This window comes from Doryrhamphus excisus, chromosome 22 (genome assembly GCF_030265055.1).
Source record: "Doryrhamphus excisus isolate RoL2022-K1 chromosome 22, RoL_Dexc_1.0, whole genome shotgun sequence".
NCBI classification, from domain to species: Eukaryota; Metazoa; Chordata; class Actinopteri; order Syngnathiformes; family Syngnathidae; genus Doryrhamphus; species Doryrhamphus excisus.
In genome coordinates this window covers 13,867,152-13,891,583 of record NC_080487.1, presented here as the reverse complement: position 1 = coordinate 13,891,583, position 24,432 = coordinate 13,867,152, and the positions used below count along the sequence as shown (strand labels likewise).

The 24,432-nt window shown below is 46.4% G+C and overlaps 3 protein-coding genes across 10 annotated transcripts in view; 2 read left to right on the top strand and 1 right to left on the bottom strand.

Moving 5' to 3' along the window:
* Positions 1-13,383, top strand: part of LOC131109984 (C-terminal-binding protein 2) — a 70,643-nt gene extending 57,260 nt beyond the window's left edge. For 5 of the 8 annotated variants that reach the window (XM_058062595.1, XM_058062596.1, XM_058062591.1 and 2 more), the window contains 8 exons: positions 5,619-5,773; positions 7,621-7,765; positions 9,593-9,799; positions 10,410-10,624; positions 10,752-10,882; positions 11,783-11,910; positions 11,985-12,102; positions 12,622-13,383. In XM_058062595.1, the coding sequence (XP_057918578.1) occupies positions 5,619-5,773; positions 7,621-7,765; positions 9,593-9,799; positions 10,410-10,624; positions 10,752-10,882; positions 11,783-11,910; positions 11,985-12,102; positions 12,622-12,802 (1,280 nt within the window). In that variant the 3' untranslated portion in view covers positions 12,803-13,383. Of the gene's footprint in view, positions 1-5,618; positions 5,774-7,620; positions 7,766-9,592; positions 9,800-10,409; positions 10,625-10,751; positions 10,883-11,782; positions 11,911-11,984; positions 12,103-12,306; positions 12,384-12,621 lie in introns of all 8 variants that reach the window. The other 3 variants (XM_058062598.1, XM_058062592.1, XM_058062593.1) reach the window with 2 other exon arrangements.
* Positions 13,384-14,322: 939 nt separating this feature from the next.
* Positions 14,323-20,892, bottom strand: zranb1a (zinc finger, RAN-binding domain containing 1a). Its single transcript, XM_058062600.1, has 10 exons — positions 20,565-20,892; positions 19,445-20,307; positions 17,245-17,432; positions 17,004-17,157; positions 16,851-16,922; positions 16,579-16,777; positions 16,192-16,312; positions 15,922-16,051; positions 15,224-15,453; positions 14,323-15,158 (listed from the first exon to the last, which is right to left on the bottom strand). The coding sequence occupies exons 2-10, from the start codon at positions 20,286-20,288 to the stop codon at positions 14,943-14,945; spliced, it is 2,154 nt and encodes a 717-aa protein (XP_057918583.1). The 5' UTR covers positions 20,289-20,307; positions 20,565-20,892; the 3' UTR covers positions 14,323-14,942.
* Positions 20,893-21,529: 637 nt separating this feature from the next.
* On the top strand, positions 21,530-24,423 carry hpdl (4-hydroxyphenylpyruvate dioxygenase-like). Its single transcript, XM_058062601.1, has 5 exons — positions 21,530-22,230; positions 22,288-22,454; positions 22,523-22,674; positions 23,684-23,799; positions 23,879-24,423. Exons 1-5 carry the CDS (start codon positions 21,560-21,562, stop codon positions 24,054-24,056), a joined length of 1,284 nt encoding a protein of 427 aa, XP_057918584.1. The 5' UTR covers positions 21,530-21,559; the 3' UTR covers positions 24,057-24,423.
* The last annotated feature ends 9 nt before the right edge of the window (positions 24,424-24,432 follow it).

Genomic DNA, 24,432 nt, shown 5'->3' with positions numbered 1-24,432 from the left:
TTGATTACTGTTAGAACGGCTATATTTTAAGATGTGTAGTGAAGCCTGTTTTTTTGTTTTGTTTTGTATTCCCAGTATGCGGTACCCATGTGTAGTGAAGCCTGTTGACGTCATAGAAGTCCACAACTTCAAACAGTTCATTCATTTTCTACCACTCACTACCACTTCCTCACTGGGGTTGAGGGGGTGCTGGAGCCTATCCCAGCTGTCTTGGGGGGGAGAGGCGGGGTCCACCCTGGACCAGCCAATCCCAGGGCACATATAGCATTTGAAGTTGATTACTGTTAGAACGGCTATATTTTAAGATGTGTAGCGAAGCCTGTTTTTTTGTTTTGTTTTGTATTCCCAGTATGCGGTACCCATGTGTAGTGAAGCCTGTTGACGTCATAGAAGTCCACAACTTCAAACAGTTCATTCATTTTCTACCACTCACTACCACTTCCTCACTGGGGTTGAGGGGGTGCTGGAGCCTATCCCAGCTGTCTTGGGGGGGGGGGAGAGGCGGGGTCCACCCTGGACTGGTGGCCAGCCAATCACAGGGCACATATAGCATTTGAAGTTGATTACTGTTAGAACGGCTATATTTTAAGATGTGTAGCGAAGCCTGTTTTTTTGTTTTGTTTTGTATTCCCAGTATGCGGTACCCATGTGTAGTGAAGCCTGTTGACGTCATAGAAGTCCACAACTTCAAACAGTTCATTCATTTTCTACCACTCACTACCACTTCCTCACTGGGGTTGAGGGGGTGCTGGAGCCTATCCCAGCCGTCTTGGGCTGGAGAGGCGGGGTCCACCCTGAACTGGTGGCCAGCCAATCACAGGGCACATATAGCATTTGAAGTTGATTACTGTTAGAACGGCTATATTTTAAGATGTGTAGCGAAGCCTGTTTTTTTGTTTTGTTTTGTATTCCCAGTATGCGGTACCCATGAGCGGGACAGATTGAGTAGAAATATGAAAGAACAACAGTAACGGTCATCTGCAGAAAAAGCCACCTGCAATCAGCAGCTCGCGGTTGCTCGGCAACCAGCAACCGCAGATGAAGATAATGTGATGGAGAGATTGTCTGGTCTGTTCATCTTTCTGGCCGCAGCATTTTTTTTCCCCTTCCTCCCAAGCGTCAGCGGCAGCGGTAGCCACATAATAATGGAAACTCTGGCCTCATCTCGGCCGCGTCCGTTGCCAGACTGTGACTAAGTGTTCCTGGCGGTGCCACCATCCACCGCCTCCTCCTGTCTGCGCTTCCACAGAAGCAGCGCAATTCAATTCCGGGTATACAAAAGTATCGTCGTTCTTGCTCATTTCATTTCCAAAATAACTTCCATTGTGACCCACTTTCCTGACAGAGATGATAGTCGGCCTTTTTTTTAGGAGCAAGAAAGTGTTTTATACAAACAAAACACCTCAAAGGACTCCAGAAACCTGAATCCTGAATCCTGAATCCACCTTTTGTTTCCACACCAGCCCAGCTTAGGAAGCCAAAATGTTATAAAAGGATGCTTATAGCGAGGTCAAAAGGACATTTATGATTCTACCATTGCATGGACGTTAGCATAACGGCTAATTTGGGCTACCCATTTAAAACGATGACCTTGAATTGACCTAAATGTTATTTTTTGTTGGAGTTGGCGGAGTGTGGTCCACACAAGCAAATTATTAGCACCAGGTCACAAGATATTGTCGTTCTGTTATTTTTTTTAGCAGGTATCCGACATCTGAAACTACCTCTGTATGCACTGTAAAAGTGTTGCTGTACTGTTGGTTAGCATGACCTCATCAGCGCTATCAATGCTAGCCGAGCAGTTTGCGCCTGACTCAGGGTTCCTCGAAAAGTAAGGCTTTTATAGCATGGAATATGATTTTTTTTTTAATATTGCAGTTGTGAAAAAGTATAGAAAAGACTCAATTCCCGCTCCGTAAGAGGCGTTCCCGCCAACGTTTGTCAGTGATGTTATTTACGATGTTTACGCGACGGTCATAGGGACCCACGGATGAAGGTTGGAAGTGGTGCCTGGTAACCATCAAACGGGATCTGCCAGATTTTGATACAAGAGCACCAAACATGAACGTTTCAGGTTGTGCAGGGGCGTCAAACGCTACTGCTCTGAGAAGGGACTTCTTCTTACAGTAATGGACACTGCTATTAGTACATTAGTTTTATACTTACAATATACTTGGTTATATAAAAGAGTTATGTTTTCCTTATCTCCACTCATTCAAGTTAAAAGTGAAAAATAATAATAATAATAACTTCAGTCCAGTTAACAGCCCCTCCCTTTGCTGTCATTTATGACATTGATAATTTTCCTACATCTCTCCTGTGTATGTCCTTTCCGATTAACATGACTTTTGTACAATTCCTCAATGTTCTTCTCCGTACTTATTTGACTTTTACGACCATGGCAGCTTTCTCATTCCGTCATAAAATGAGTTGCCAGCGGTCGGAGAATATTTCAGTCATCATAAAGCTTCTAATAGGCAACAATGCTGCTGACTGATATGATGATAGAAGACTGTGATTTGACATTACTGTCATTATTCATGCATGTCGGGGGCTTTCTTGTGGGCTTTTAGTCCCTTGGCGCTCGGCGAAGCGACAGCTGCTGTGAAAATGCAGGCTTCCCGAGTCTCACACACACACACACGCACACACACACACACACACACACACACACACACACTGCTAAAAGCGACATGAGCTGATGTGGTCGTATTGTCGTGTTGCGAATCTCACCTGCTGCACTCCCACTCCCACTTCCACTTCCACAGCCTGCGGTGAACATGCTGAACAAACACACTCTTTTTTTTTTTTTTTTTTTCCCAAGGAGCTGTTCTCTTCCAGCGCTGTTGAAACCGACGCTGCAAGAGAGCATTTGTCACTTCACGGTACAAGTAGCAATGTGTTTTTGATATTTATTGCCGGCGGAATTGGATCCGTGCGGCGACGGCTCGATTCACTGTAACACGTTTACAGATCCTAATCCTCAGAAATGTTGTTGTTCCGCTGCCGGTGTCCGGTTAAAGGCGGTAGGAAATGTCCAAAAATGCTAGCATGTCCAATTACAAACTAACTGTTAGTTTCACCATAAATTGATGCCGTTCTACCTGTTATTGACTTGATTGGAATGGCATCATTGCTGGTTGTCGCCTGTCTCTTACCAGGTTCATTCATTCATTTTCTACCGCTTTTTCCTCACGAGGGTCGCGGGGGTGCTGGAGCCTATCCCAGCTGTCTTCGGGCGAGAGGCGGGGTACACCCTGGACTGGTCGCCAGCAAATCACAGGGCACATATAGACAAACAACCATTCACACTCACATTCATACCTATGGACAATTTGGAGTGGCTAATTAACCTAGCATGTTTTTGGAATGTGTCTGCGAACTAACCTGCGCCCCTCTTACCAGGTTGTATTACAAAATGGTACAAAATAAATTAGCTTTGATATTGATATAAATTATATTTTATTTCCACTTCAGGTTGGCTTTTATTTTGTTACACTTCAAGGACTTCAGGGAATGTTGCATGGAATATTAATATTCTCAAAATATTGAAATCATTAGCAAAACAGTAACTTATGGATTAATAGTTGCTCAGTCACAAAGACATTTTTCTTCATGAGCGCCATATTTTTCCATCAATTTTGCTCAAATTTGACACACATGCTTTGTCAGTCCACTAAAGGTGTGTACAAAATGTTGTGGTGATTGGTTTACTGTTGGCTGCACGGTGGACGAGTGGTTAGCACACAGGCCTCACAGCTAGGAGACCCGTGTTCAATTCCACCCTCAATTTGCATGTTCTCCCCGTGCATGCGTGGCTTTTGTTTTCTCCGGGTACTCCGGTTTCCTCCCACATTCCAAAAACATGCTAGGTTAATTAGCCACTCCAAATTGTCCATAGGTATGAATGTGAGTGTGAATGGTTGTTTGTCTATATGTGCCCTGGGATTGGCTGGCCACCAGTCCAGGGTGTACCCCGCCTCTCGCCCCAAGACAGCTGGGATAGGCTCCAGCACCCCCCGCGACCCTCGTGAGGAAAAAGCGGTAGAAAATGAATGAATGAATGAATGGTTCACTGTTGGCTGCACGGTGCTGGAGTGGTTAGCGCACAGGCCTCACAGCTAGGAGACCCGTGTTCAATTCCACCCTCAATTTGCATGTTTTCCCCGTGCATGCGTGGGTTTTCTCCGGGTACTCCGGTTTCCTCCCACATTCCAAAAACATGCTAGGTTAATTAGCCACTCCAAATTGTCCATAGGTATGAATGTGAGTGTGAATGGTTGTTTGTCTATATGTGCCCTGGGATTGGCCGGCCACCAGTCCAGGGTGTACCATACCTCTCGCATGAAGTCAGCTGGGATAGGCTCCAGCATGGCCATGACCCTGGTGAGGTTAAATGGTAGAAAATGAATGAATGAATGCTTTAGTGTTTACATTCCAACCTTTATAGTTTTGCTGTCCGTTTAAGCTAGCTTTTGGACATTTATGACATTTTTTGGTAGTAATTACTTTTTTTTCTTATTGTCGACTATTTTATTTCTTTTAGCAAAAAATTGTAGTGAGGTGTCACATGGGAGAGGGAAGGAGTCATTAAATTGGATTCACTCAGACGAATGTAACCAGACTGCAAGTCTACTTGCATCAGGGCCAAGTGAGGGGGGGTGACACACCCCATCCAGCAGTTAGTACCCACTGGAGTATAACAGTGCAGCATTACACTTCTGATCAAGCTGTCAAGTGTGTAAAGGGGTATCATTGGGGTATCCAAAGGTTTTCAATAGAGAAACATGAGGAGAAAATATGGTCGCATTAAAAATATTTAAAGAAAAAAAATTTTTTTTTCATGTTTTTTTCCATTAAAGAACAACATAAAAGACTCCCCGCCTGCTGCTTGGACACCCCCGGAGTAAATCAACACTCATTTGGTGTGATGCTCCCGTCTTTCCCAGCTGCCGCTATTATCATTCAACATGGTGTCACTCACAGATGAAGCCTGGTCACGGCGCCCCCACCTCTCCCACCGTGGTGTCAATCATGTTTGCGTCCGTGCGAGTCCTACGTGACGCGAGGAAGGCACCTGTCGCTCGTGCGAAGGCGATGAAGGGCTCCGGGAAGACGGCTGCAGCCAAAGCCTGTTAAGTGATCACCATGACAACAGGCGCATGGGCGGCGACGCCGCCTCCCCCGATCCTGTGAGACTCCGACTTAGTCTTGTCCTCGCTGTCCTTCAATGTCTCACGGGAGCTTCGTTTTTACGTATTTGACCTCCCCGTCCATCCGTTTGTGTTTGTTGGAGAACCCTAGCAGCAAGTGGCCCCTACATTTGGGTTCACAGTGGTTCCCTCCATGCTGGTGTTGGATTTAGTCAGGCTGCATGAGCACCCAGATGAACGTCACTACTGGGGAGTGAAGGTCAGGACACGTGCAAAGGTTGACGTGGGGCACTTTGCCGAATCCAGAAGCTAATACGCTAATACCGGTCTTAGCACGACGGAGAATGGACTTTGGTGGCCAAGATGATGATGTGTTCGATATGTCCAATATTATTTGATTCCCGTAGACCCAAGTTCACGTACCATCTCATCAGTCTTACCTTCTTTTTGTCCACCTGTCTCCAGGCATCCGCCCCCAAATCATGAACGGGCCAATGCATCCACGCCCCCTGGTGGCGCTGCTGGACGGGCGTGACTGCACCGTGGAGATGCCCATCCTGAAGGACCTGGCCACCGTTGCCTTCTGTGATGCCCAGTCCACGCAGGAGATCCACGAGAAGGTAGGAACGTGCTTCATAAAGATCATTACTTATTTGTCTCTTTGTTTACTTTTATATTCTTAGGAATACGATTTCTTTTTACTATTTTATGTACTAATATAATGGAGGGTTACCCAAAGTGCGGCCCATGGGCCATTTACGGCCACAGCTACTTTTTTACTGACCCTTTCACATTCTAAAAATAATATTACACATGAAAAGTAAAAAAAACAACAACAGCAAATTGGAATAAAGAGCAATAATTTGACAAAATATCATGAGAATAAAGACATGATATGCATGGTGGATGATGTTGGTCACACAGTCAGGAGATCGGGAAGACCGGGTTCGAATCCCTCCTTGCATGTTCTCCTGCTACAAAACATGCTAGGTTAATTAGCCACTCCAAATTGTCCATAGGTATGAATGTGAGTGTGAATGGTTGTTTGTCTATATGTGCCCTGGGATTGGCTGGCCACCAGTCCAGGGTGGACCCCGCCTCTCGCCCCAAAGACAGCTGGGATAGGCTCCAGCACCATAGTGAGGATAAGCAGCATAGAAAATGAATGGATGGGTGTAATTATGATAAACAAACAAAGCAAAAACGACTTTTGTGATTATAGAAAAGAAAAGTTAGGTTGGGTAGAAGTAAAAATAAAGTCAAAATATTCAGATGAAATAATATTAAAAGGAGAAGTTGAAATATTTGTTTATAAAAATGCTAAAAAGTAAGGAGAAAATGTTTGTTAATTCACTTTGTTTATTAATATACTTTGTCACCGATAACAGAAAAACGAGATGAAGGATATTTTTTCTTTGATATTCATGTTCATACTCCTAAGTATGTATTCTTAAGCAACATGCAATCACCCTGAAGCCAGCTGGGATAGGCTCCAGCATACTTGGCAACCCTAGTGAGGATAAGCGGCATAGAAAATAGATGGATGGATATTTTATGATGTATTTTTTGACCTCATAATATTAGCTAATGTCCTAGCTTGGTAAATGTATCATCCATTCTTCACTTCCTGTTCTTGTAAAATCCTGTAAAAAAAAAAATTATCATAAGATACGTCCTTATGTGACGTACTATAATGTTGGACATAAACTAAATGATTGGTGTTAATATGTGAGTTGCGTGCCACCATCAGTACTGCAGTATTGTCTTCATTGGCAGTAAAAGTACGAGCGTATGAGTCGATATCACTGAGTGGCGCGGCCGATGATGCAGACACGAGTGGCGTGTTCCTAATAGAGCGTCCTGCATGGCGGGGGGGGGACATGCTGTAATTACCCGGGCTTGTCCACGCCGCCTTTATTGCTTCTCGTGCACAGCGCCGCCGTGGCCGCTCGCCAATATAGGAGACGGCTATCGCTAACGTGCTATCTTTCATCTTTCCCTCCATCTCGCAGACGCCGCTTTGGTTTTTGCTGCTTTTGTTTATGAAAGTGGAACATATTAAAAAAAAAAAAAAAAACATGGAGGAGATCAATTCAATCAAAGACTTGAGGAGATAGACGCACAATGTGTGTGTGTGTGTGTTTGTTGTGTGTGTGTGTGTTTGTTGTGTGTGTGTGTGTGTGTGTGTTTTAATGTCGCCATATCAGCCAAAACATGATAATAATGTTCACCTGGCTAGTGGATTGGCCACTTCCCAGTAATAAGGCGAGATAGCCGGAGGGCGTGCAGGAGATTGGAAAAGTCCAATCCGGTCTTCCAGGGTCCCGGATGCGGCGAGGCGGCGATGCGGAGAGGCGGGGCTAATTCATACTTCACTTCCTTCCAATGTTCCTTCAGTGTCCACCGTGACATGGGGGGACTCTGAGGGGCAGACATTGATAAAGGGGGGGGGGGGTGTGGTTGGCAGGTGCTGAACGAGGCAGTGGGGGCCATGATGTACCACACCATCACCTTGACCAGAGAGGACCTGGAGAAGTTCAAAGCACTACGCATCATCATCCGCATCGGCAGCGGCTACGACAACATCGACATCAAGGCCGCCGGAGAGCTCGGTATGGACGCCGCACATCATCATCATCATCATCATCATCATCACAATATTATGGACACCAGCATTATGAACGTTATGTACTGAATCTGATCCCTGACACAAATACCAAAGTGAGCGCCAGTATCGAACACCAAATGAATGGCGTCCGGCGTCCGTGTGCTGGAATGTTCCATCGAGATAGGAAGTAGAAAGACGAGAGTCCTTCTTCTGAAGTTCTCCTATCAGCTCGCCGCCTCCAAGAGGCTTTTCCAGTTTGCCGAAGCTGCCGATACGAGATTGTTCATCTACCTGTCAGCCACTCGGGAACGACCACGGACTCGTACCAGCGCTCTTAGCAGGAAGTAGAAAAGGCGTCCTATTGACTGGAGAGGCTGCTCTCGATGTCCCGTGTGGCTTTTCCGGCTTTTCCGGCTTTTCCGTGTCATACAGAGCAGGATGAGGGAACAAGGACGCACACAAGTGCAGGAACTTGGAATTAGTCAAGATAAAAAACAAGACAAGAACATAGATCCTCTATTTAGGACAGAAACACTGTACTGCTTTGAAGGACCTGCTGTTAAAATGCTTGTCAAAGATCCTTTATATCAGTGGTCCCAAAACAGTGGCTACCTATGTACGATATTCACCTTTTTACCGAAAAACGATATTGTCCAACTCTCAATTTCCGTAAGCAATATTGCATTTTAATGATATTGGACCACCCCCCCCCCCCCCCTTTTTATCTTAATTAACTTGAAATATTGGTCATGATTAACTGGTGAATTAATTTGATCATTATTGCCGGTCAAAATGACGTATTTTATATGCTCACATTTTGTCTCTCTCTACCGCTAACACACTAGTCAAAGATCCTCTATATGACAGGATTGCTCTGCTGTTTTAAGACCCTACTACAAAAACGGTAATCAGAGATCCTCTATATAACTGACTGCAAAAAGGCTAGTCAAAGATCCTCTAAATGACACTACCTACTGCTAACACACTAGTCAAAGATCCTCTATATGACAGGATTGCTTTGCTGTTTTTAAGAACTGACTCCAAAAAGGCTGGTCAAAGATCCTCCCAATGACAGAACCCCACTGCTATTTTTATTTACAAAAACTAACCAGAACTGTTCTGTATGACAGGACCGTGGTGCTACCTACTGCTAACATGCTAACACACAAGTCAAAGATCCTCTATATGACAGGATTGCTCTGCTGGTTTTAAGACCCTACAACAAAAACAGTAGTCAAAGATCCTCTATATGACACTACCTACTTCTAATACACGAGTCAAAGATCCTCTATATGACAGGATTGCTCAGCTGTTTTTAAGACCCTACTACTAAAACGGTAGTCAAAGATCCTCTATATGACACTACCTAGTGCTAATACACGAGTCAAAGATCCTCTATATGAAAGGATTTTGCTCTGCTGTTTTTTAAGAACCGACTGCAAAAAGGCTGGTCAAAGATCCTCTATACGACAGGATTGCTCAGCTGTTTTTAAGACCCTACTACAAAAACGGTAGTCAAAGATCCTCTATATGACACTACCTACTGCTAATACACGAGTCAAAGATCCTCTATATGACGTGAATGCTCTTATCCGCGTCCGAGTCGCGGGGGCAGCAGTCTCAGTAGGGAAGCCCAGACTTCCTGGTTCCCAGCCAGCTGTGAGACGTAATCCCTCCCGGCTGGGCATGCCCAGAAGCCTCACCAGGGAGGGAGACACCCGGACTAGATGTGAAGATAGGAGCACCGTGCTGTTTTTGAGTTGGCGGTCGTGTCCAACAGTCTGGTCAGTCGCCACGTTGTGACCCCCCGCCCCCCACTTCCGCCCCCCAGGCATCGCGGTGTGCAACATCCCCTCGGCGGCCGTGGAGGAGACGGCGGACTCCACCCTCTGCCACATCCTGAACCTCTACCGACGGAACACTTGGCTCTACCAGGCTCTCCGGGAAGGCACGCGAGTGCAGAGCGTGGAACAGATCCGCGAGGTGGCGTCCGGCGCCGCCCGAATTCGGGGCGAGACTCTGGGCCTCATCGGTTTCGGTGAGTAACCATCGTGTTGCTTTTGGACGTCTTATCACCGCCGTTCACACGCAAGCTAACTCACGCTAACTCAAGCTAACCCAAGCTAACCCAAGCTAACTCAAGCTAACCCAAGCTAACCCAAGCTAACCCAAGCTAACCCAAGCTAACGCAAGCTAACGCAAGCTAACCCAAGCTAACGCAAGCTAACTCAAGCTAACTCAAGCTAACCCAAGCTAACTCATGCTAACCCAAGCTAACCCAAGCTAACCCAAGCTAACCTTCTATTCTTCTTTATCATGTTGCTTCTTCTCTGGTGGGCCTTCATATCCTGTTTCCCGCCCCCTTGATAAGGTTCACCTCAAGGTCGTCTGTCCGGGCCCCCCTCGGGCCCCGGCTGTTATATCTCCATTATGGCCCCCTCCCTCTCGTGGCGGCAGGTCGTGTCGCTGCTGCCGATTAGCGATGGCGTCACTCTGAGGTCTCAACACGGGCGAGCTGCCAGATGCGCTCCGTCTTCCAGCTTCGTGCCACCTTATCTGGGCCCGCATGCATGTGGTCCCTCTGAGACCCCCCCCCCCACAGACATTGTCATCAACGGTAGTCATCATGGCGTGTGTCCCGTCCCCAGGTCGTTCGGGCCAGGCGGTGGCGGTGCGGGCCAAGGTGTTCGGCTTCAACGTGATCTTCTACGACCCGTACCTTCAGGACGGCCTGGAGCGCTCGCTGGGCGTCCAGCGCGTCTACACCCTGCAGGACCTCCTCTACCAGAGCGACTGCGTGTCCCTGCACTGCAACCTGAACGAACACAACCACCACCTCATCAACGACTTCACCATCAAACAGGTCCGCATCGCCACGCGTCCTACCTAGCTCCGCCTCCAGCCTCACGGGGGCGCCCTCTGGAGGGGCGCCCTCTGGAGGAGGCGGGGAGTACTGACAGAAATAACCAGCGTTCCTCTTTTCCGTTAAGATGCGCCAAGGAGCGTTCCTGGTCAACACGGCCAGGGGGGGCCTGGTGGACGAGAAGGCCCTGGCCCAGGCCTTGAAGGAGGGCCGGATACGGGGGGCCGCCCTGGACGTCCACGAGACGGAACCCTTCACGTTAGTTTGTCTTCATACACGCTTTTCTTTTATTTAAGGAAAATATGCACCTTTAGAAGCTTTAAAATTGATAGAATTATGGATAAACTCATAAATCAAATATTAGTGGTGTTTTTTAATTTATGATATTTATGATTAGAAGTAGTATTGTTACTATTAGGTATTCATTTAGTGTCTGCTTTTATAATAATATATTCATTTTTATTATTAATTATTATAATTATTAAAGTATATATTGTAAGTAGTGGTAGTATTGTTAAGATTGTTGTATGAATTTTTATGGATTATTTTACATGATTTTTTACATTAATTAGTGTTATTATTATTATTATTATTATAAATGTCCTGATTGTTTTTATCATTTTTTTATCATATAAATAGTATTGGTTTGCATTAGACATGTTTTTGTATTTTTTATTATTAATATTAAAGCGTTTATTTTTGTAAGTAGTAGTAATATTGCTATTATTTTTTATGGATTTACTTGTTTATTACTTTACATAATTATTAGTTTGACTTGTAATTATTTTTAGGAATGTATGTATTTATTTATTATTTGTATTATTTAAAAAAATGCCATTAATTAGTCTTGATTTTTTTATATGTGTTGATTACATCTAAAACTAAGCATAACCATAAAGCATGTAATTTTTTTTGCAAGAAAATAAGTGATTTATCATATACAACCTGAATTTAAAATATATATTTTTGATATTTTAATTCCTCTTGTTCATCATCTCATGTCATACTGTTTCATGTGATAGAAATCATCATTTGTTATTTTTACTGTCAAATAAGTCAAGAGTTATAGAAGAGTAAATAGCTAGAAGAGTTAAAATATTGCAGTACTTTTTTGTCTTATAGTATTTTCTCTCTTGTTGTTTGTGTGCGTGGGTGTAGTTTTGCTCAAGGGCCCCTGAAAGACGCCCCCAACCTGATCTGCACCCCCCACACAGCGTGGTACAGCGAGCAGGCCTCCCTGGAGATGAGGGAGGCGGCCGCCACCGAGATCCGAAGAGCCATCACTGGTAAAAAAAGAAAAAAATAATAATAATAATACTGTCACAGTACTACACAGTACTACTGTTGTGTATTTGTGTAGGCCGTATCCCGGACAGCTTAAGGAACTGCGTCAACAAGGAGTTCTTCGTCACCTCGGCACCCTGGGCCGTCATGGACCAACCTGGCGTTCACCCGGAACTCAATGGCGCCGCTTACAGGTCAGAAGGAGAACTGCATCCATCTTCTTGGCTTCCATGTTCCTTTTCATTCGGCTCCAAAACATCCAAGCATATTTTAATAAAACAATAATTCCAGAAGCGCCAATAGGAAGGTGTCTCGTTCCCAAAGTCCTAAAGTCGACTTTTTGCTGATGTCAGCATTTGGGCCTCCATGGTTTTGTTTTTGTTTTGTCTTCCTTGCAGCCAATCCAACCAAACCCTCCCGGCCGTTACAACGGGGGCCCCCCAAGACAAAATAAATGCCTAGATGGGGTAAGCAGGTAAATGCACCTGGCTAGACCCCGCCCCCTCCCCCACTGACGTGTGTGGCCCCCCCTCCACTCCTTTAGCCTCCATGACTATTTGGAATATTGACTTTTTGGGGAGATCCCTCTTCCTGTCCTCCACCCTCTGCAATTCCTTGGAAGTTTTTCCTTTCAGATCTTTTAGGACTAAAACGGAACAAATGTGGATTTTTTTTTTTTACATTTAGATAATATTCTGTCTTCTTCCTTTTAGATACCCACCAGGCGTGGTGGGCGTGGCACCGGGCGGCCTCCCGGGGGCGTTAGAGGGCATGGTGCCGGGCGGTGTACCCATCGCCCACACCCTGCCCTCGGGCACCCACCCCTCGCAGGCCCCATCGCCCAACCAGCCATCCAAACACGGCGAGCCCAGAGAGCACGTCACCGAGCAATAGCAGAGACAAGAAGGGACCCCCCCCCCCACAACACCACCACCCTGACTTGGAATGGACCGTGGAGCCGCCCCCGGCTGGGACCAAGAGACAGTCACCTGCCCCGAAAAAGACGGTGGATTTCTACTTTTAAAGTCTTTGTTTTTACTCGTCTTGTTTTGTTTTTTCTTTTGTTTTTTTGTGCGGGGGGGTAGGGGGGGACCCACCATCGCCATTGACACCCCCACCTTCCGAGCTCATGACGGGAACCTTACCAACGACAGGAAAAAACACTTTGCTCTCGGACCTTTCCCGATGCCCCTCCCCCTTGTGTAACTGACTGTTCTTTTAGTCCCGCCCCCTTTTTTCTTCTTTTATCTTATGAATATTTTACCCAACAACAGAAGGCAGAAAATTGCTGATTGGATATGAATGACAACTCTTTCCCTGGTGAAAAATACCTGAACTGACACTTGATTACCCGACATGAATCCCAAAAGTTAAGGGTCGATTAAACACTCAGGAATCCCCCCACCCCTCAATTTATTTGGCACATATTAATGCCTGTAATTATTAAAAAAAAGGAAAAAAAAAAAGAAAAAAAAGAGGTGCATCTCAAGTTTTTGGGTGTTGACAAGTTAAAATCCTGTTAGATTGCTTAGTTGGATGTTCCTATAACCTTCGTCCTGTGTGATCCGCCCACTCCTCCTCCTCCTCCTCCTCCTCCTCCTTCTATTACTTTGTTCTGTCCAAACAAGGCCAGACGGGCTTATCTGGGAGGGGGCAGGTCGGGGGTGTGCATCCTGTACTCTGTGAAAGCAATAGCAGACCAACTCCTCCATAGTGTCCCCCCCCCCCCGCCGTCGCAGCAGAGCAGAGGCAGCCAGCCAGCAGCAGTATGATGGTGATGATGATGATGATTTTGATTTTAGCGTGAGTATTTGTATTTGTTTCTCGTATAAGGTGAACATTTAGCATTCAGTGCAGTTCCAATTAAAAAATGTAAAAAAACAAAAACGGGGTTGTTTGGCCTTTTTTTTTTTTTTTTTACACTGCAGCATTTTTACATCAACTATTAAGAGGGTGCATGCTTCATGTGGGCCACAGGAGGGCGCCAAAGTACCTCAACTTGTTAATGCGACTCCTCGTTTCCTTCACAGGTGACCAAATGGTGTTGATTATGACTGTTATCATATTATGTTCTCATATAGTGACCTGTGATGTTTATTAATAATAGTCTGTGCAATTGAAAAATATATATTATACTTCTATAGCAGGTAAGTAATTTTTTTTCTGTACCAATGTTTACAAAATATATATTAAATTAAAATGTATATACAGAGTAATACATTTTTTTAATTAAATGATGGCCCATGTCACTCATTGGTTGCCCCCCCCCCACACACAAATCTATTAAGAAAATGTTGCTGTTTTTTTTCCATAATTACAAATATTTTATTTTAATATTATATGCAGTATATATGAAATAAGGCATTTTAAAAGTTAAAATCACCTATCTTTTTGAGTTTGAAATGTTTAAACTTCAGCTTTACAGATGCCGCGTGCTGGTACCGGTTAAAAGGGTAAGTAATATTATTTTTAATATTATTATATAATATATTTGAGGTGCTGGGCTTATTTGCAGACGTCCCGTCCGGGACTGGCGTGTGGATTTGAGGACACGTTCAATCCCAGGAAAATAAGAACCAGAGGAAGGAAGATGCAAGTGAATGAAATTTAATCACATGACTGCACTCCGTAGAAAGAGAGCGTAGTGTTTGGCTCTCTTTTCGCGCCGCCATTTTGTCAGAATGTAAAAATTGTCAGTAAACTCGGAGGTCAATGCCCCGCCGCCACCACGACCCCCCCCCCTTCCCCCTCACAGAATGCAGCTGTTACTCTGTGCAAAACAAAGTCAAGTCAATAAATAGGTGGGATGCTAGGAGGGGGCGGAGCTAAATTTCTGTCAGGCAAACCACAAACAAAAGCAAAGTATCTAGTGCAGTTTTCTCAAGGATTAAATAAGTACTGTTCTATGACGTGTGCTAGTTCTTCTCAGGGGTGGAGCTTCTTGAAAGGCGAGGACGTGACGACCAAGTCGGGGGTTCTCCGCTCCGCTCTAGAACACGTGCGCTAGGAAGGAGGCGGCGGGGGGGTGAAATTGTCACTCGTCTTCGTCCTCGTCCTCCTCGCCGTCGGAGAGCGAGGCGCAGGGTCGTATCTGGCGGTATCGGTCCAGCCACTTCTCCACCATCTGCGTGACCAAAGGGTGGTTGCGGCGGCGGGAGCTCTTCTGCATGGCGGCCAGCATCCCGCCTTCCGTCACGCAGCAGTCCAGCCACTCGCGCAGCAGCTTCTCCTGCTGCTCCTCGTTGCCCATCTGCAGGAACATTTCACCCTCATGTTTCATTTCAACAGTGGCGAGAAACGAGAAACCGGCCTTACCTCCTGCGCCGACAGGAAGTGGATGTGCAGCAGCTTCCTCTCGCTGTCCACCAGCGGCAGGAAGGTTATGGTGACGTCGTCGTCCGTGTTGAGGTTGGCGCCCGCGCCCCGATTGTCGTAGCCGTCGTTCTCCATGGCCACCAGGGCCGAGAAGTGGCCGCGGGTGTAGCCCAGGGCGATGGGGCTCTTCCAGCAGAAGCTCTGTTCCCACAGCAGCGGCAGGTACACGCCTACGCACGCACACACACACACACACACACACACACACACACACACAGAGTAATGCGCCATCTTTTTTTTTTGTCCTTATTATTGTGGAAAGCAAAATATTGCAGGAAATATGCATCATTAAAGGGGAATTATTATGCTCATTTTTGGCCCTTTCTATTGAGTTGTGGACTCCTATAGAGCAGCTACACGCAATAACCCACACAGAAAACTTTTTTTTTTATATCTTCCAGAATCTGCACCTATTCCAGCTGTATTTCCTTTGCTTTCTAATACGTTCTGTTTTCATTTATTCCACACGTTTGTTGTTATTCATCCAAGTTTCCCAGATTGAGATTACTTTCATGGTTCCTAACAACCTTTACCCAGGTCTTCCCAATATGTTCCCAATTCCCATTTTGTGTTCTGCCAACAAGGTCACCACTCCACCACCGTGCAGCCTATAATAACTGATATTATGTATGACATACCTTGAAAACGGGTGTAGCCTAACGTCTCCCCACGGAAGCTTTTGTAGTATTTGACGCCGTAGACGATGATGGGTCTGCGGAGGATATGCGCCAGCACGAAAATGTGGGTCTGCTCCAGGCTCGCCCCAGGCTAGACACACGACAAAGACAAAGCTAAAAAGTTGCGTGCGGTGCCTTCAATCAGAGGTCATGAGACATTCGTTGGATGTGATGCGTTCATGTGCTCCTCGGCAGGTGTGTTACGGATACGTGATGAAACGGGTCGGTCACCTGACTGGCCAGAGACAGGATGAAGGCCCAGTCCTCCTGCCACTGCTCCTCCCGTAGAGAGAAATGGAGGCCGAAGCTCTGCGAGTACCAGGACTCCCACTCCTTCCAGCGGGTGTAAAACCTCAGAAGGCGACAAGAAGGTTCCCAGTAAGAACACGTCACATGACCGTGGGTGGAAAAGTACCTTTTTATGTTGAAACCTTTGGTATTGGTTTAGAACGTTATACTGGATTAGCAATGTTCCTTTGACGAGGAACGCCACAGGAGCGCCAAGTATTAAGGTAGTGAAACTGATTCATTGACTGCTGTGGCTTGGAAGGACCTCCATATTAGCGTTGCTGCTAACTCCTAGCCTGTTAGCTTCTCCTGAGCCTGCGGGCATCTCACCAGTGCGAGCAGTCGTGCAAGCTGTCGTGGAGGGTCTTGCGGAGGACCGAGTCCTTGTCATAGATCCCCCACGTGGCCTGCAGAACCGAATCCAACAGACAGTCTCCAGCCGTGCGGTTCCACAGGGCGTACAGGCGGCTGTCCAGACGCGTGCCCAGCTCCATGGACCAGTTGATGACGGGAGACTCCTCCTCCAGCTCTGCACAGGACGCACACATTGATGAGATGGATGTGCTACAGTGCGAAGACGCGGACCAGCAAAAGTGAAGCACCTTTCTGGACGTCTCGATCCAAAACCTCGTCAAACAGTTTCTCCTGGACGGCCGGCGGCAGGTCCTCGATATCTGCACGGCCATTAGAAGATGACGTTAGCAAAGTTTTAAAAGGCGCAGCATGGCGAGAAGAAGAGAAGGCGGTCACTGAACCTGCAGGTAGCGTGAAGGTGACCAGGTCGGTGAGGAAGTAGCAGGCAAAGTCTCCTTTGCGCTGGTGTAGCGTGGCCGCAATCTCCCTTCGGATCTGCTCCGTCAGCTCAGGGCAGACCATGGAGGGAATGCACTTGGCCGCCTGCTGGTTCACCTGAAACACAAAGGTCAGAGGTCACCGCGGGCTCCACCTCGCGGGTTCCCTCGTTCTTTTCCCGTGAGAATCCATGCTGGGTCCGACCTCGGTGAGGAGGATGGCGAGCATGTCCTGCCTCTGGAAGCGGATGGCCAGGTGGACCAGCGTGAAGCCCACGTCGAAGGCCGACGCCCGGTTCAGCAGCTGCACCTCGTCGGCCGTGAGCTGTCGGGCGATGTCGCCGCCGGACGACTTGTAGGCTTCCACCGTCGCCAGGTCTCCTTCCACCACACCTGCGGGACAAACAGGAAACTCAGAACGACAAAGACGCAATGCGGTGAGTGGGAGCTAATCAGAAGCTAAGTGTTTACCTTTACTAGCACTGAAATAACCATGTGTCACATGATTTCAGAAAAACATTTTTATTGTAGCCACTAGTCCTGAAATGATAATAAATAATAATTCATCACAATAAATGTCAATGAACCGGATCATTTTTGTCTTATACGGGTCTAATTTCCTCACTTCCTGCCTCCCAACATGCATTGCAATGTTAAAATCTCATCTTGTCTCGTTCTCGTGGACCCAATCTCGCGTGTCGTCTTGTCTTGTGACACCCCTACGGAGCACACATGGCATCTGTAAAGCTGACCAATACCATAAAGTGTACATTATACTATTGGTGGTGTAGCGTGGATCTCCACAAGTCCTTCTGCAGCCGAGTCAAGTGAAGTCAACAACCAATAACGTGAAAGTCGTTGATCCATCCGCCTCTACAAATCACGCTAATATGCTAATGCTACGATAATGTCATCCAATTGTGGCAACAAAACAGACTTAAAGCTGTTGATGCAAACTCCTCCTCCTCCTCGATTGTTATTCCCATGTGGTAGAACGTGGTTACAAGTCAGCTGATAGACGAGCGTAAACAAACTCTCGGGCAATCTGACCATCCATCATCGTGCCCACCTCTCAATCTGAGAGTGGAGCAGCAGGACAGAATGTGAGGCGTACTGTGTGTGACTGGAGGAAGTGCTCGGTCGGCCTCAAAGGCGCCGGACACTTCCTGTACCGCTTGGGAAAACTCTACCCAAGTCCTCAGTACCTTCACAAACATTAAAAAAACACCAAAATATAAACGTGTTATGAGACATCAGTTTGTGTCTAGGAGAAGGAGGTGAGATTAACGTTATTTTTAAGCAAAGTACTATAATATTTTTAAAATATGACAATATGGTGGACTGAAAAAGTGTTTGACCTCTTCTTGATTTTTGTTTTTGTCACACCGAAATGTTTCAGATCATCAAACATATTGAAATATTAGTCATGACAACACATCTGAATTAATTTTTTAATGAATTATTTAAAGTTAATGCGTTCATGAGGTTTAAACGCGAGTTTCCTTTAACGTCTGGATTAACGTGCATGCTTCCTGTTTGACCCTCGGCCCATATTGTAGTTTGATAGAAGCGCGGTAAAAGTATAGCCACAAGTGGGAACAAATATTGAGCAGAAATGGAGAAAAATAGTATTTTCATTGCTGGCTCTTGTAGCAAGACAAAAGTTATTTGTATCTACTGTCGCTGTGTTTGACTTATAACGGATTCAATGGCCCTGCCAAGAGACTGGAGCAGTGCAGGTATTGTTATATAGATACACATATAGATATTTTTTTATTGTCATTTACAGAGTGGCCCAACTAAGCAGTGTTTTTTAGAGTTGATTTGTGCACTGAACTACCAGCTAAAATTTGAGTTACAGCTGCTATTTATAGCAGAAGAGCCAAACATGTTGCTAAGAACGCACCACATGGATGTCCATCAGATATATATATATTTTATTTATTCATTTAGTAAGTCTATTTTGGTCATGTTTACATGCAGTGTTGAGCGCCTTGCGGCCGCACGGCTGCTGCCCAGACTGGCCCATTCATGGCCACCAGCTGGGCGAACACTCAGCTTCTCAAAGGCCCTCTCAGTGTCGTGGCGGGAGTAGCGAGCGTGGGGCAAATCGCACTCACTCCACCGTTGTTTGTTGTTTATTCTGTCCCCACTCTGCAGCAGCGGCGCTTTGCTATGATAGCGATGTTTGGTGCATGTATGTCATTTATTATTGCTGGAAGGTGAAACCTACATAGGATGAGACTTTGGATGTGAGAATACATTTTAGTGGAGCTCTACCAGGATTTCCAGGTGAGATCGCACTCGGCGAACCGGGTGTCAAAATCGGCATAAGCAAAAACACGCAACATTTAGGGTATGTGCAAGGTCAGCATCCTGTCATTCCAATTAGAAGTCAAACTCACCCGCACACGCACTAAGAAAGAGCCAGTCCATCTTCCTCATCCTGTTCCGTATCTGCTTCAGCTTCTTGAAGTCCATTTCCTGCTCCTCCTTGCCGCTCATGGCTCCAGCCGCCAGTTCTATCCTTTGGAAATCCATTTGGACGTGGTCGTCCCTCTTGGCTAAAGGAGGTGACCTCCTCTGACCCTGGCCTCCGCTGCAGCCGCCACCGCCGCCGGCCCTCCACCTCAACCGGTCCTGCTCGTTGATGACGGGCGAGTGATCGACGGGCTGTGCCAGTTCAATGGCCTCGTGGTGGTACGGCTTCGGGTGGTTGCACACCACGCACTTGAGCGTTTTGGGCGAGTTCTGGTAAGTGCAAGACGAGCATGTCCAGTGCTGCTGGTGGGTGTTGAGCCTGTTGCGGTCGTTGTACTCCTCGCAGGGATCCACGGGGGGATGCAGCACGGGGCGGCCGCCCACGTTGGAGCTGGATGTGTGAGGCGATTCCGTGGGGCTGCAGCTTTTGGGGCGCTGACACAGACACTGCGTGCAGCGGATGGCCCGTGGCCAGTTCAAGTAGGTGCACATGTGACAGGACCACTTGGTGGCCATCTCGGCCATGCTGGCTGAGCGTATCCTGGGTCTGGCGCTGGAGTCCGGGCAGATGAGGAGGCTGCTGCCGCCCTCACTGGCGGGGAGGTCCCACTCATGACCGGGGTCCGGATCGGGGCTGCTTTTGTAAGGTTCCTCTGTGATGATGGGAGCCCTGGACCTCTGTGCGCGACACATTGTGCACTTGGTGGCCGAGGGCCAGTTTTCATATGTGCAGTAGTCACAGGCCCATTTGTCCCTCTGGTCTGTCATTGTGGATCACCTGGTCAGCCTGTGGCACCACATTGACATGATATAATCAGACAAAGCTAATACACTAGCTATCTTCTACAATCTAGTCTGAGATTTTTAGGTTGGTGCGATCGAGTTTTAAACAGTCAACCGCGAAGCGTGTTTACATCGATGCAATATTACAATACTTAGCTTGGTGCCGTTTAAGCTAGCAGTGGCTAGCTTGACGCATTTCGCAATGACTCGCCCAACACATTATGTCATATTTAATTGTGGAAAAAGGCGTCAAACTCTCACCGTTTGGCAGCTGTGCTCCTTCCCAAGTGTTGGAAAACCACAACAAACACTACTCGTCCGGTCCCCCCTTCTTCTTCCTCCTCCTCCTCCACCTCCTGCTCTGTCAAATCTTTCCCGAAGCGACGTATTATGTCGTCTTTTATTCTCTCACATATTTACCTATACGGATACATGAACCACTCCGCAGAACAAACAGCCCCCTCGGCCGGGCCTGTGAACGCCTCGACTCTGCGAGGTTTACATTGCCCCAGTGTTACTTAATGGCGGCGACACGGAGACGAAAGACTAGCGGAGCCAAAGTAAACGCTGGCCCTGCTGACGTCACCAATCATCTGGCGCAGCGCTCATTGTGATTGGATGAGAAGAGACAACTGCGTTGCGTTTGCGGCCCTGGAAAATATGAACACTATGTTAGGAGATGTTCACTGGGAGTGGGAGAGTTGCCTTTTGGGAAAGCTGAGTCGAATTGAATTATGTAAACATATTACGTTCTGGTAATAACTTGACAACTTTTCACATTTTGGATCTATGTGTGACTACTTTGTTAGTTTTCTTATATTACAATGTTTACTTATGATACTTATTTAACAAAAAGAAAAAAAAAGTATTGCGTCAGAAGCAAACACTGCCATCTAGTGATCTTAACGAGATACGGCAGATTTCATGAAACTATTACAAAACGGAAGTTGTTGCTCCAATGTATTCATTTTTAAACGAAAAAGTGCTAACATGTCAAATTTACGCAATTTTGAGCGTTGTAAATAAAATACAAGTAGGGTATAAGTTTTATAATATTGTAAAGTCTCAAGCTGGATAACTCCGCATGAAACTCCATTACTGTAGTTCAAGTTTGACAATAATAACACTTTAAATATAACCGAACGTGGTGTTTTATTGCCAACATTACCAAAAAAATGACCAGAAGAAAAAAATAAAAATAAAAAAAAAACATATACTTCTTAAGGACACGACCCCTGCCCTACGTCATAACAAACATGGCGACCTACCTGAGGCGGATGCACCACATTTCGCTCCACGTTTCGAACGTGGACAAAATTACCAACGACTTCGTCTCGAAATTTAAGCTTCAGTTAATTGCGACCAGATTGACGGACCGCAGCAGACAGCTAGCCTTCAGAACCGGCTCGTCGGTTTTTGTCGTCAGCGAGAGGGGACGAAATCAAGGTGCTGCCTTCACGTCGAATGGGAATTCGGCGCCTGTTACAGACACACTTGACCAGAAGCAGAACCGGAACCAGCCGACGGGATGCCTTTACGACATCAGCCCCCACTACCCAGTGGACACAGCGTGTAACGTGTGCTTTGAGGTGGAGGACGTCCACGGGTCGTTCGATGCTCTCCGGCGCATGGGCTGCAGTTTCCTGGTTCCTCCTACTACTGTGCACGACCAGCAAGGTCAGGTGATCTACGCTGTTCTTAAATCAATCGTTGGGAATGTCTGCCACACGTTAATCGACAAGACGAAGTACAGGGGTAGCTTTTTACCTGGCTTCGACCTCGTTGACAAGGACCACGGCACCTCTGGAGATGGCTGTCTAGTCACACATGTGGACCACGTCGCCCTTGCGTGCCCCATAGGGATCAGCCAGCAGGTCATGAGGTGGTACGAGCAGATGTTTGGCTTTCAGAGGTTTTTCATTCACAGGTAAGACATTACATTTATTACCTTGCTCCGTGCATCTCAATGTGCGCCTCTTTGCAGAAACGACAATGTGGATGATGGTTTTGTCATCAATCAAAGTGGGAAGGGACTCCGACTGGCCGCCATGGAGTACCTAAAATGCAGTGAAATGGGTCTCGCTCTAACGAGCGAGGATAAACACGAGCCCGACTGCAAGTTTGTTGTCGTGGAATCGCTACCTGGTGAAGGTACAGCACCAACTATACCTGTTGGGTTTTAAACATCGCTTGGCGCCGCTATTATCTGGCTCTTTCAGGGAGGAACCAGGTGGACACCTTCTTGGAGGAGCATGGGGCTCCGGGAATCCAGCACGTTGCCCTGCACACGAGCGACATCCTGTCCACAACGCACACGATGACGGACGCTGGCGTGCGCTTTTTCTTGCATCCTGCTGCCTACTATTCCCAGGTTTGAACGAATACACGTATGTCGAGGACGGGGTGTGTGAGACTGCTTCAGCGGGCTCCAATGTTTTGCCCCCCGGGTACTTCAGGTGGGAGTCGGGCTTTTTCCACACGGGACGGTTTTCAGGCCAGAACTGCATTTCAGCCCCTTCTGGGTGCCCTGAAAATATTAGTATTATTTTTAAACAGCTTCCAGAGTGGAAAAATCTGACTTGTTTTGTATAGACAAGCAAATCTGCTGCTTTTTTAAAACGATGACATCACCGACCCGTCACATGACCAGAAGTGAGCTTTGATGGCAAACTAGCTTAATATCGGAACATTTGAACTGGACTGGACTGGCATGACTCAAAGCAGTCAACATTCTTCTGATGTTTTCTTGTGTTATCCTCCAAAAGTCCACTTTTTTTCCGACACAGAAACCTCACAGAAAGCTGTCTAGATCTTCCAGGATCTGCACCTATTCCAGCTATATTTCCTTAGCTTTCCAAAATGGTCTATTTTAATTTATTCCGCACACAGCCTGCCTCGGGGAACGCCCACTGCACCATGATTAGTCACATTCTCTAGCACTCCCGAGGACTTCCAGACTACTGCCGAACCTCACTTGTAATTTTGCCGGTTTGGAGTTGATAATAAATTAATAAACGTTTTGGAGAGCTAATAGAAAAGTGTTTAGATCATGAGCTACTGGCTGGAGACCCACGTGTATGAACTCCAAGAGTGGTACTGTAGGTCCGTGTTTATTGAGTGCAGACAATCTTGACACATGGGTAGTGGAAATTTGGTCTTTAAACGTTTTGGCACGTTTTGGTCCGATAATTATAATAGATTGATTATAATAGATCTTAAAACCAGCTTGTATCAGGACTCAATTCGTTCCATAATTTTGCTCCTCATACCAAAAGTACTAAAAGGCATCATATTGTATTATATAGTGAAATTGTATTGACCAAACCCCCAAATTAATCTGTATGTTTTTTTTCCAATCTGTCCCCTGCGTTGTGTGACAGAGGGAAAAACTGAAGGAGATCGTGGATGCAGGATACGACCCCCAGATGATGCACAAGTTTGGAATTCTTCTGGACACCAACCCGGAAGAAGACTTATTATCCAGCCAGGCCAGAAAGTGATTACCTGGCTTATTTTGTCTTTTGTGAGCTTTAACACTTTAACTCCTCAACCGCCGTGTGTCTCCTCCCTCTCAGATACCTCCTCCAGGTGTTTACCAAGCCCCTCTTCGAGGAGGACACTTTTTTCCTGGAGCTGATTGAGCGCAGAGGCGCGACCGGCTTTGGCGATGGCAACATTAGGGCGCTGTGGGCCTGTGTGCAGATGTACATGGACGATGACAACAGGAAGGATGCTCCAAAAACTGCCCAGTAACTATAGGAACTCTTTAAATGGGTCATTTGAAGGTCATTTTATGTATTTTTGAGATAGCACTGATTAGGATGTACTAAGAAATTATCTTGCAAGGTCAAGAATTAAGAGCAGTTGACTGGAATTTACTGAAAAAAAAAGTGTATTTATTTTATATTTGCTGTCCAACGATGCACGTGCATCTCGCAGAGTGGCTCCTAACAACAAGAATGTACTAAATTATGTACTACTGTAATACTGATTATGCTCTTAAGTATCTTTTGCACACTGTGGTGGTGTTTTAACGGTGCACGTGTCACTTTGACAGGTTTTTGCTTGAAAATGCCTTAATGAAAATGCACTTCCTGTTTCTGTGTGCACTGTAACATAACCACAATCC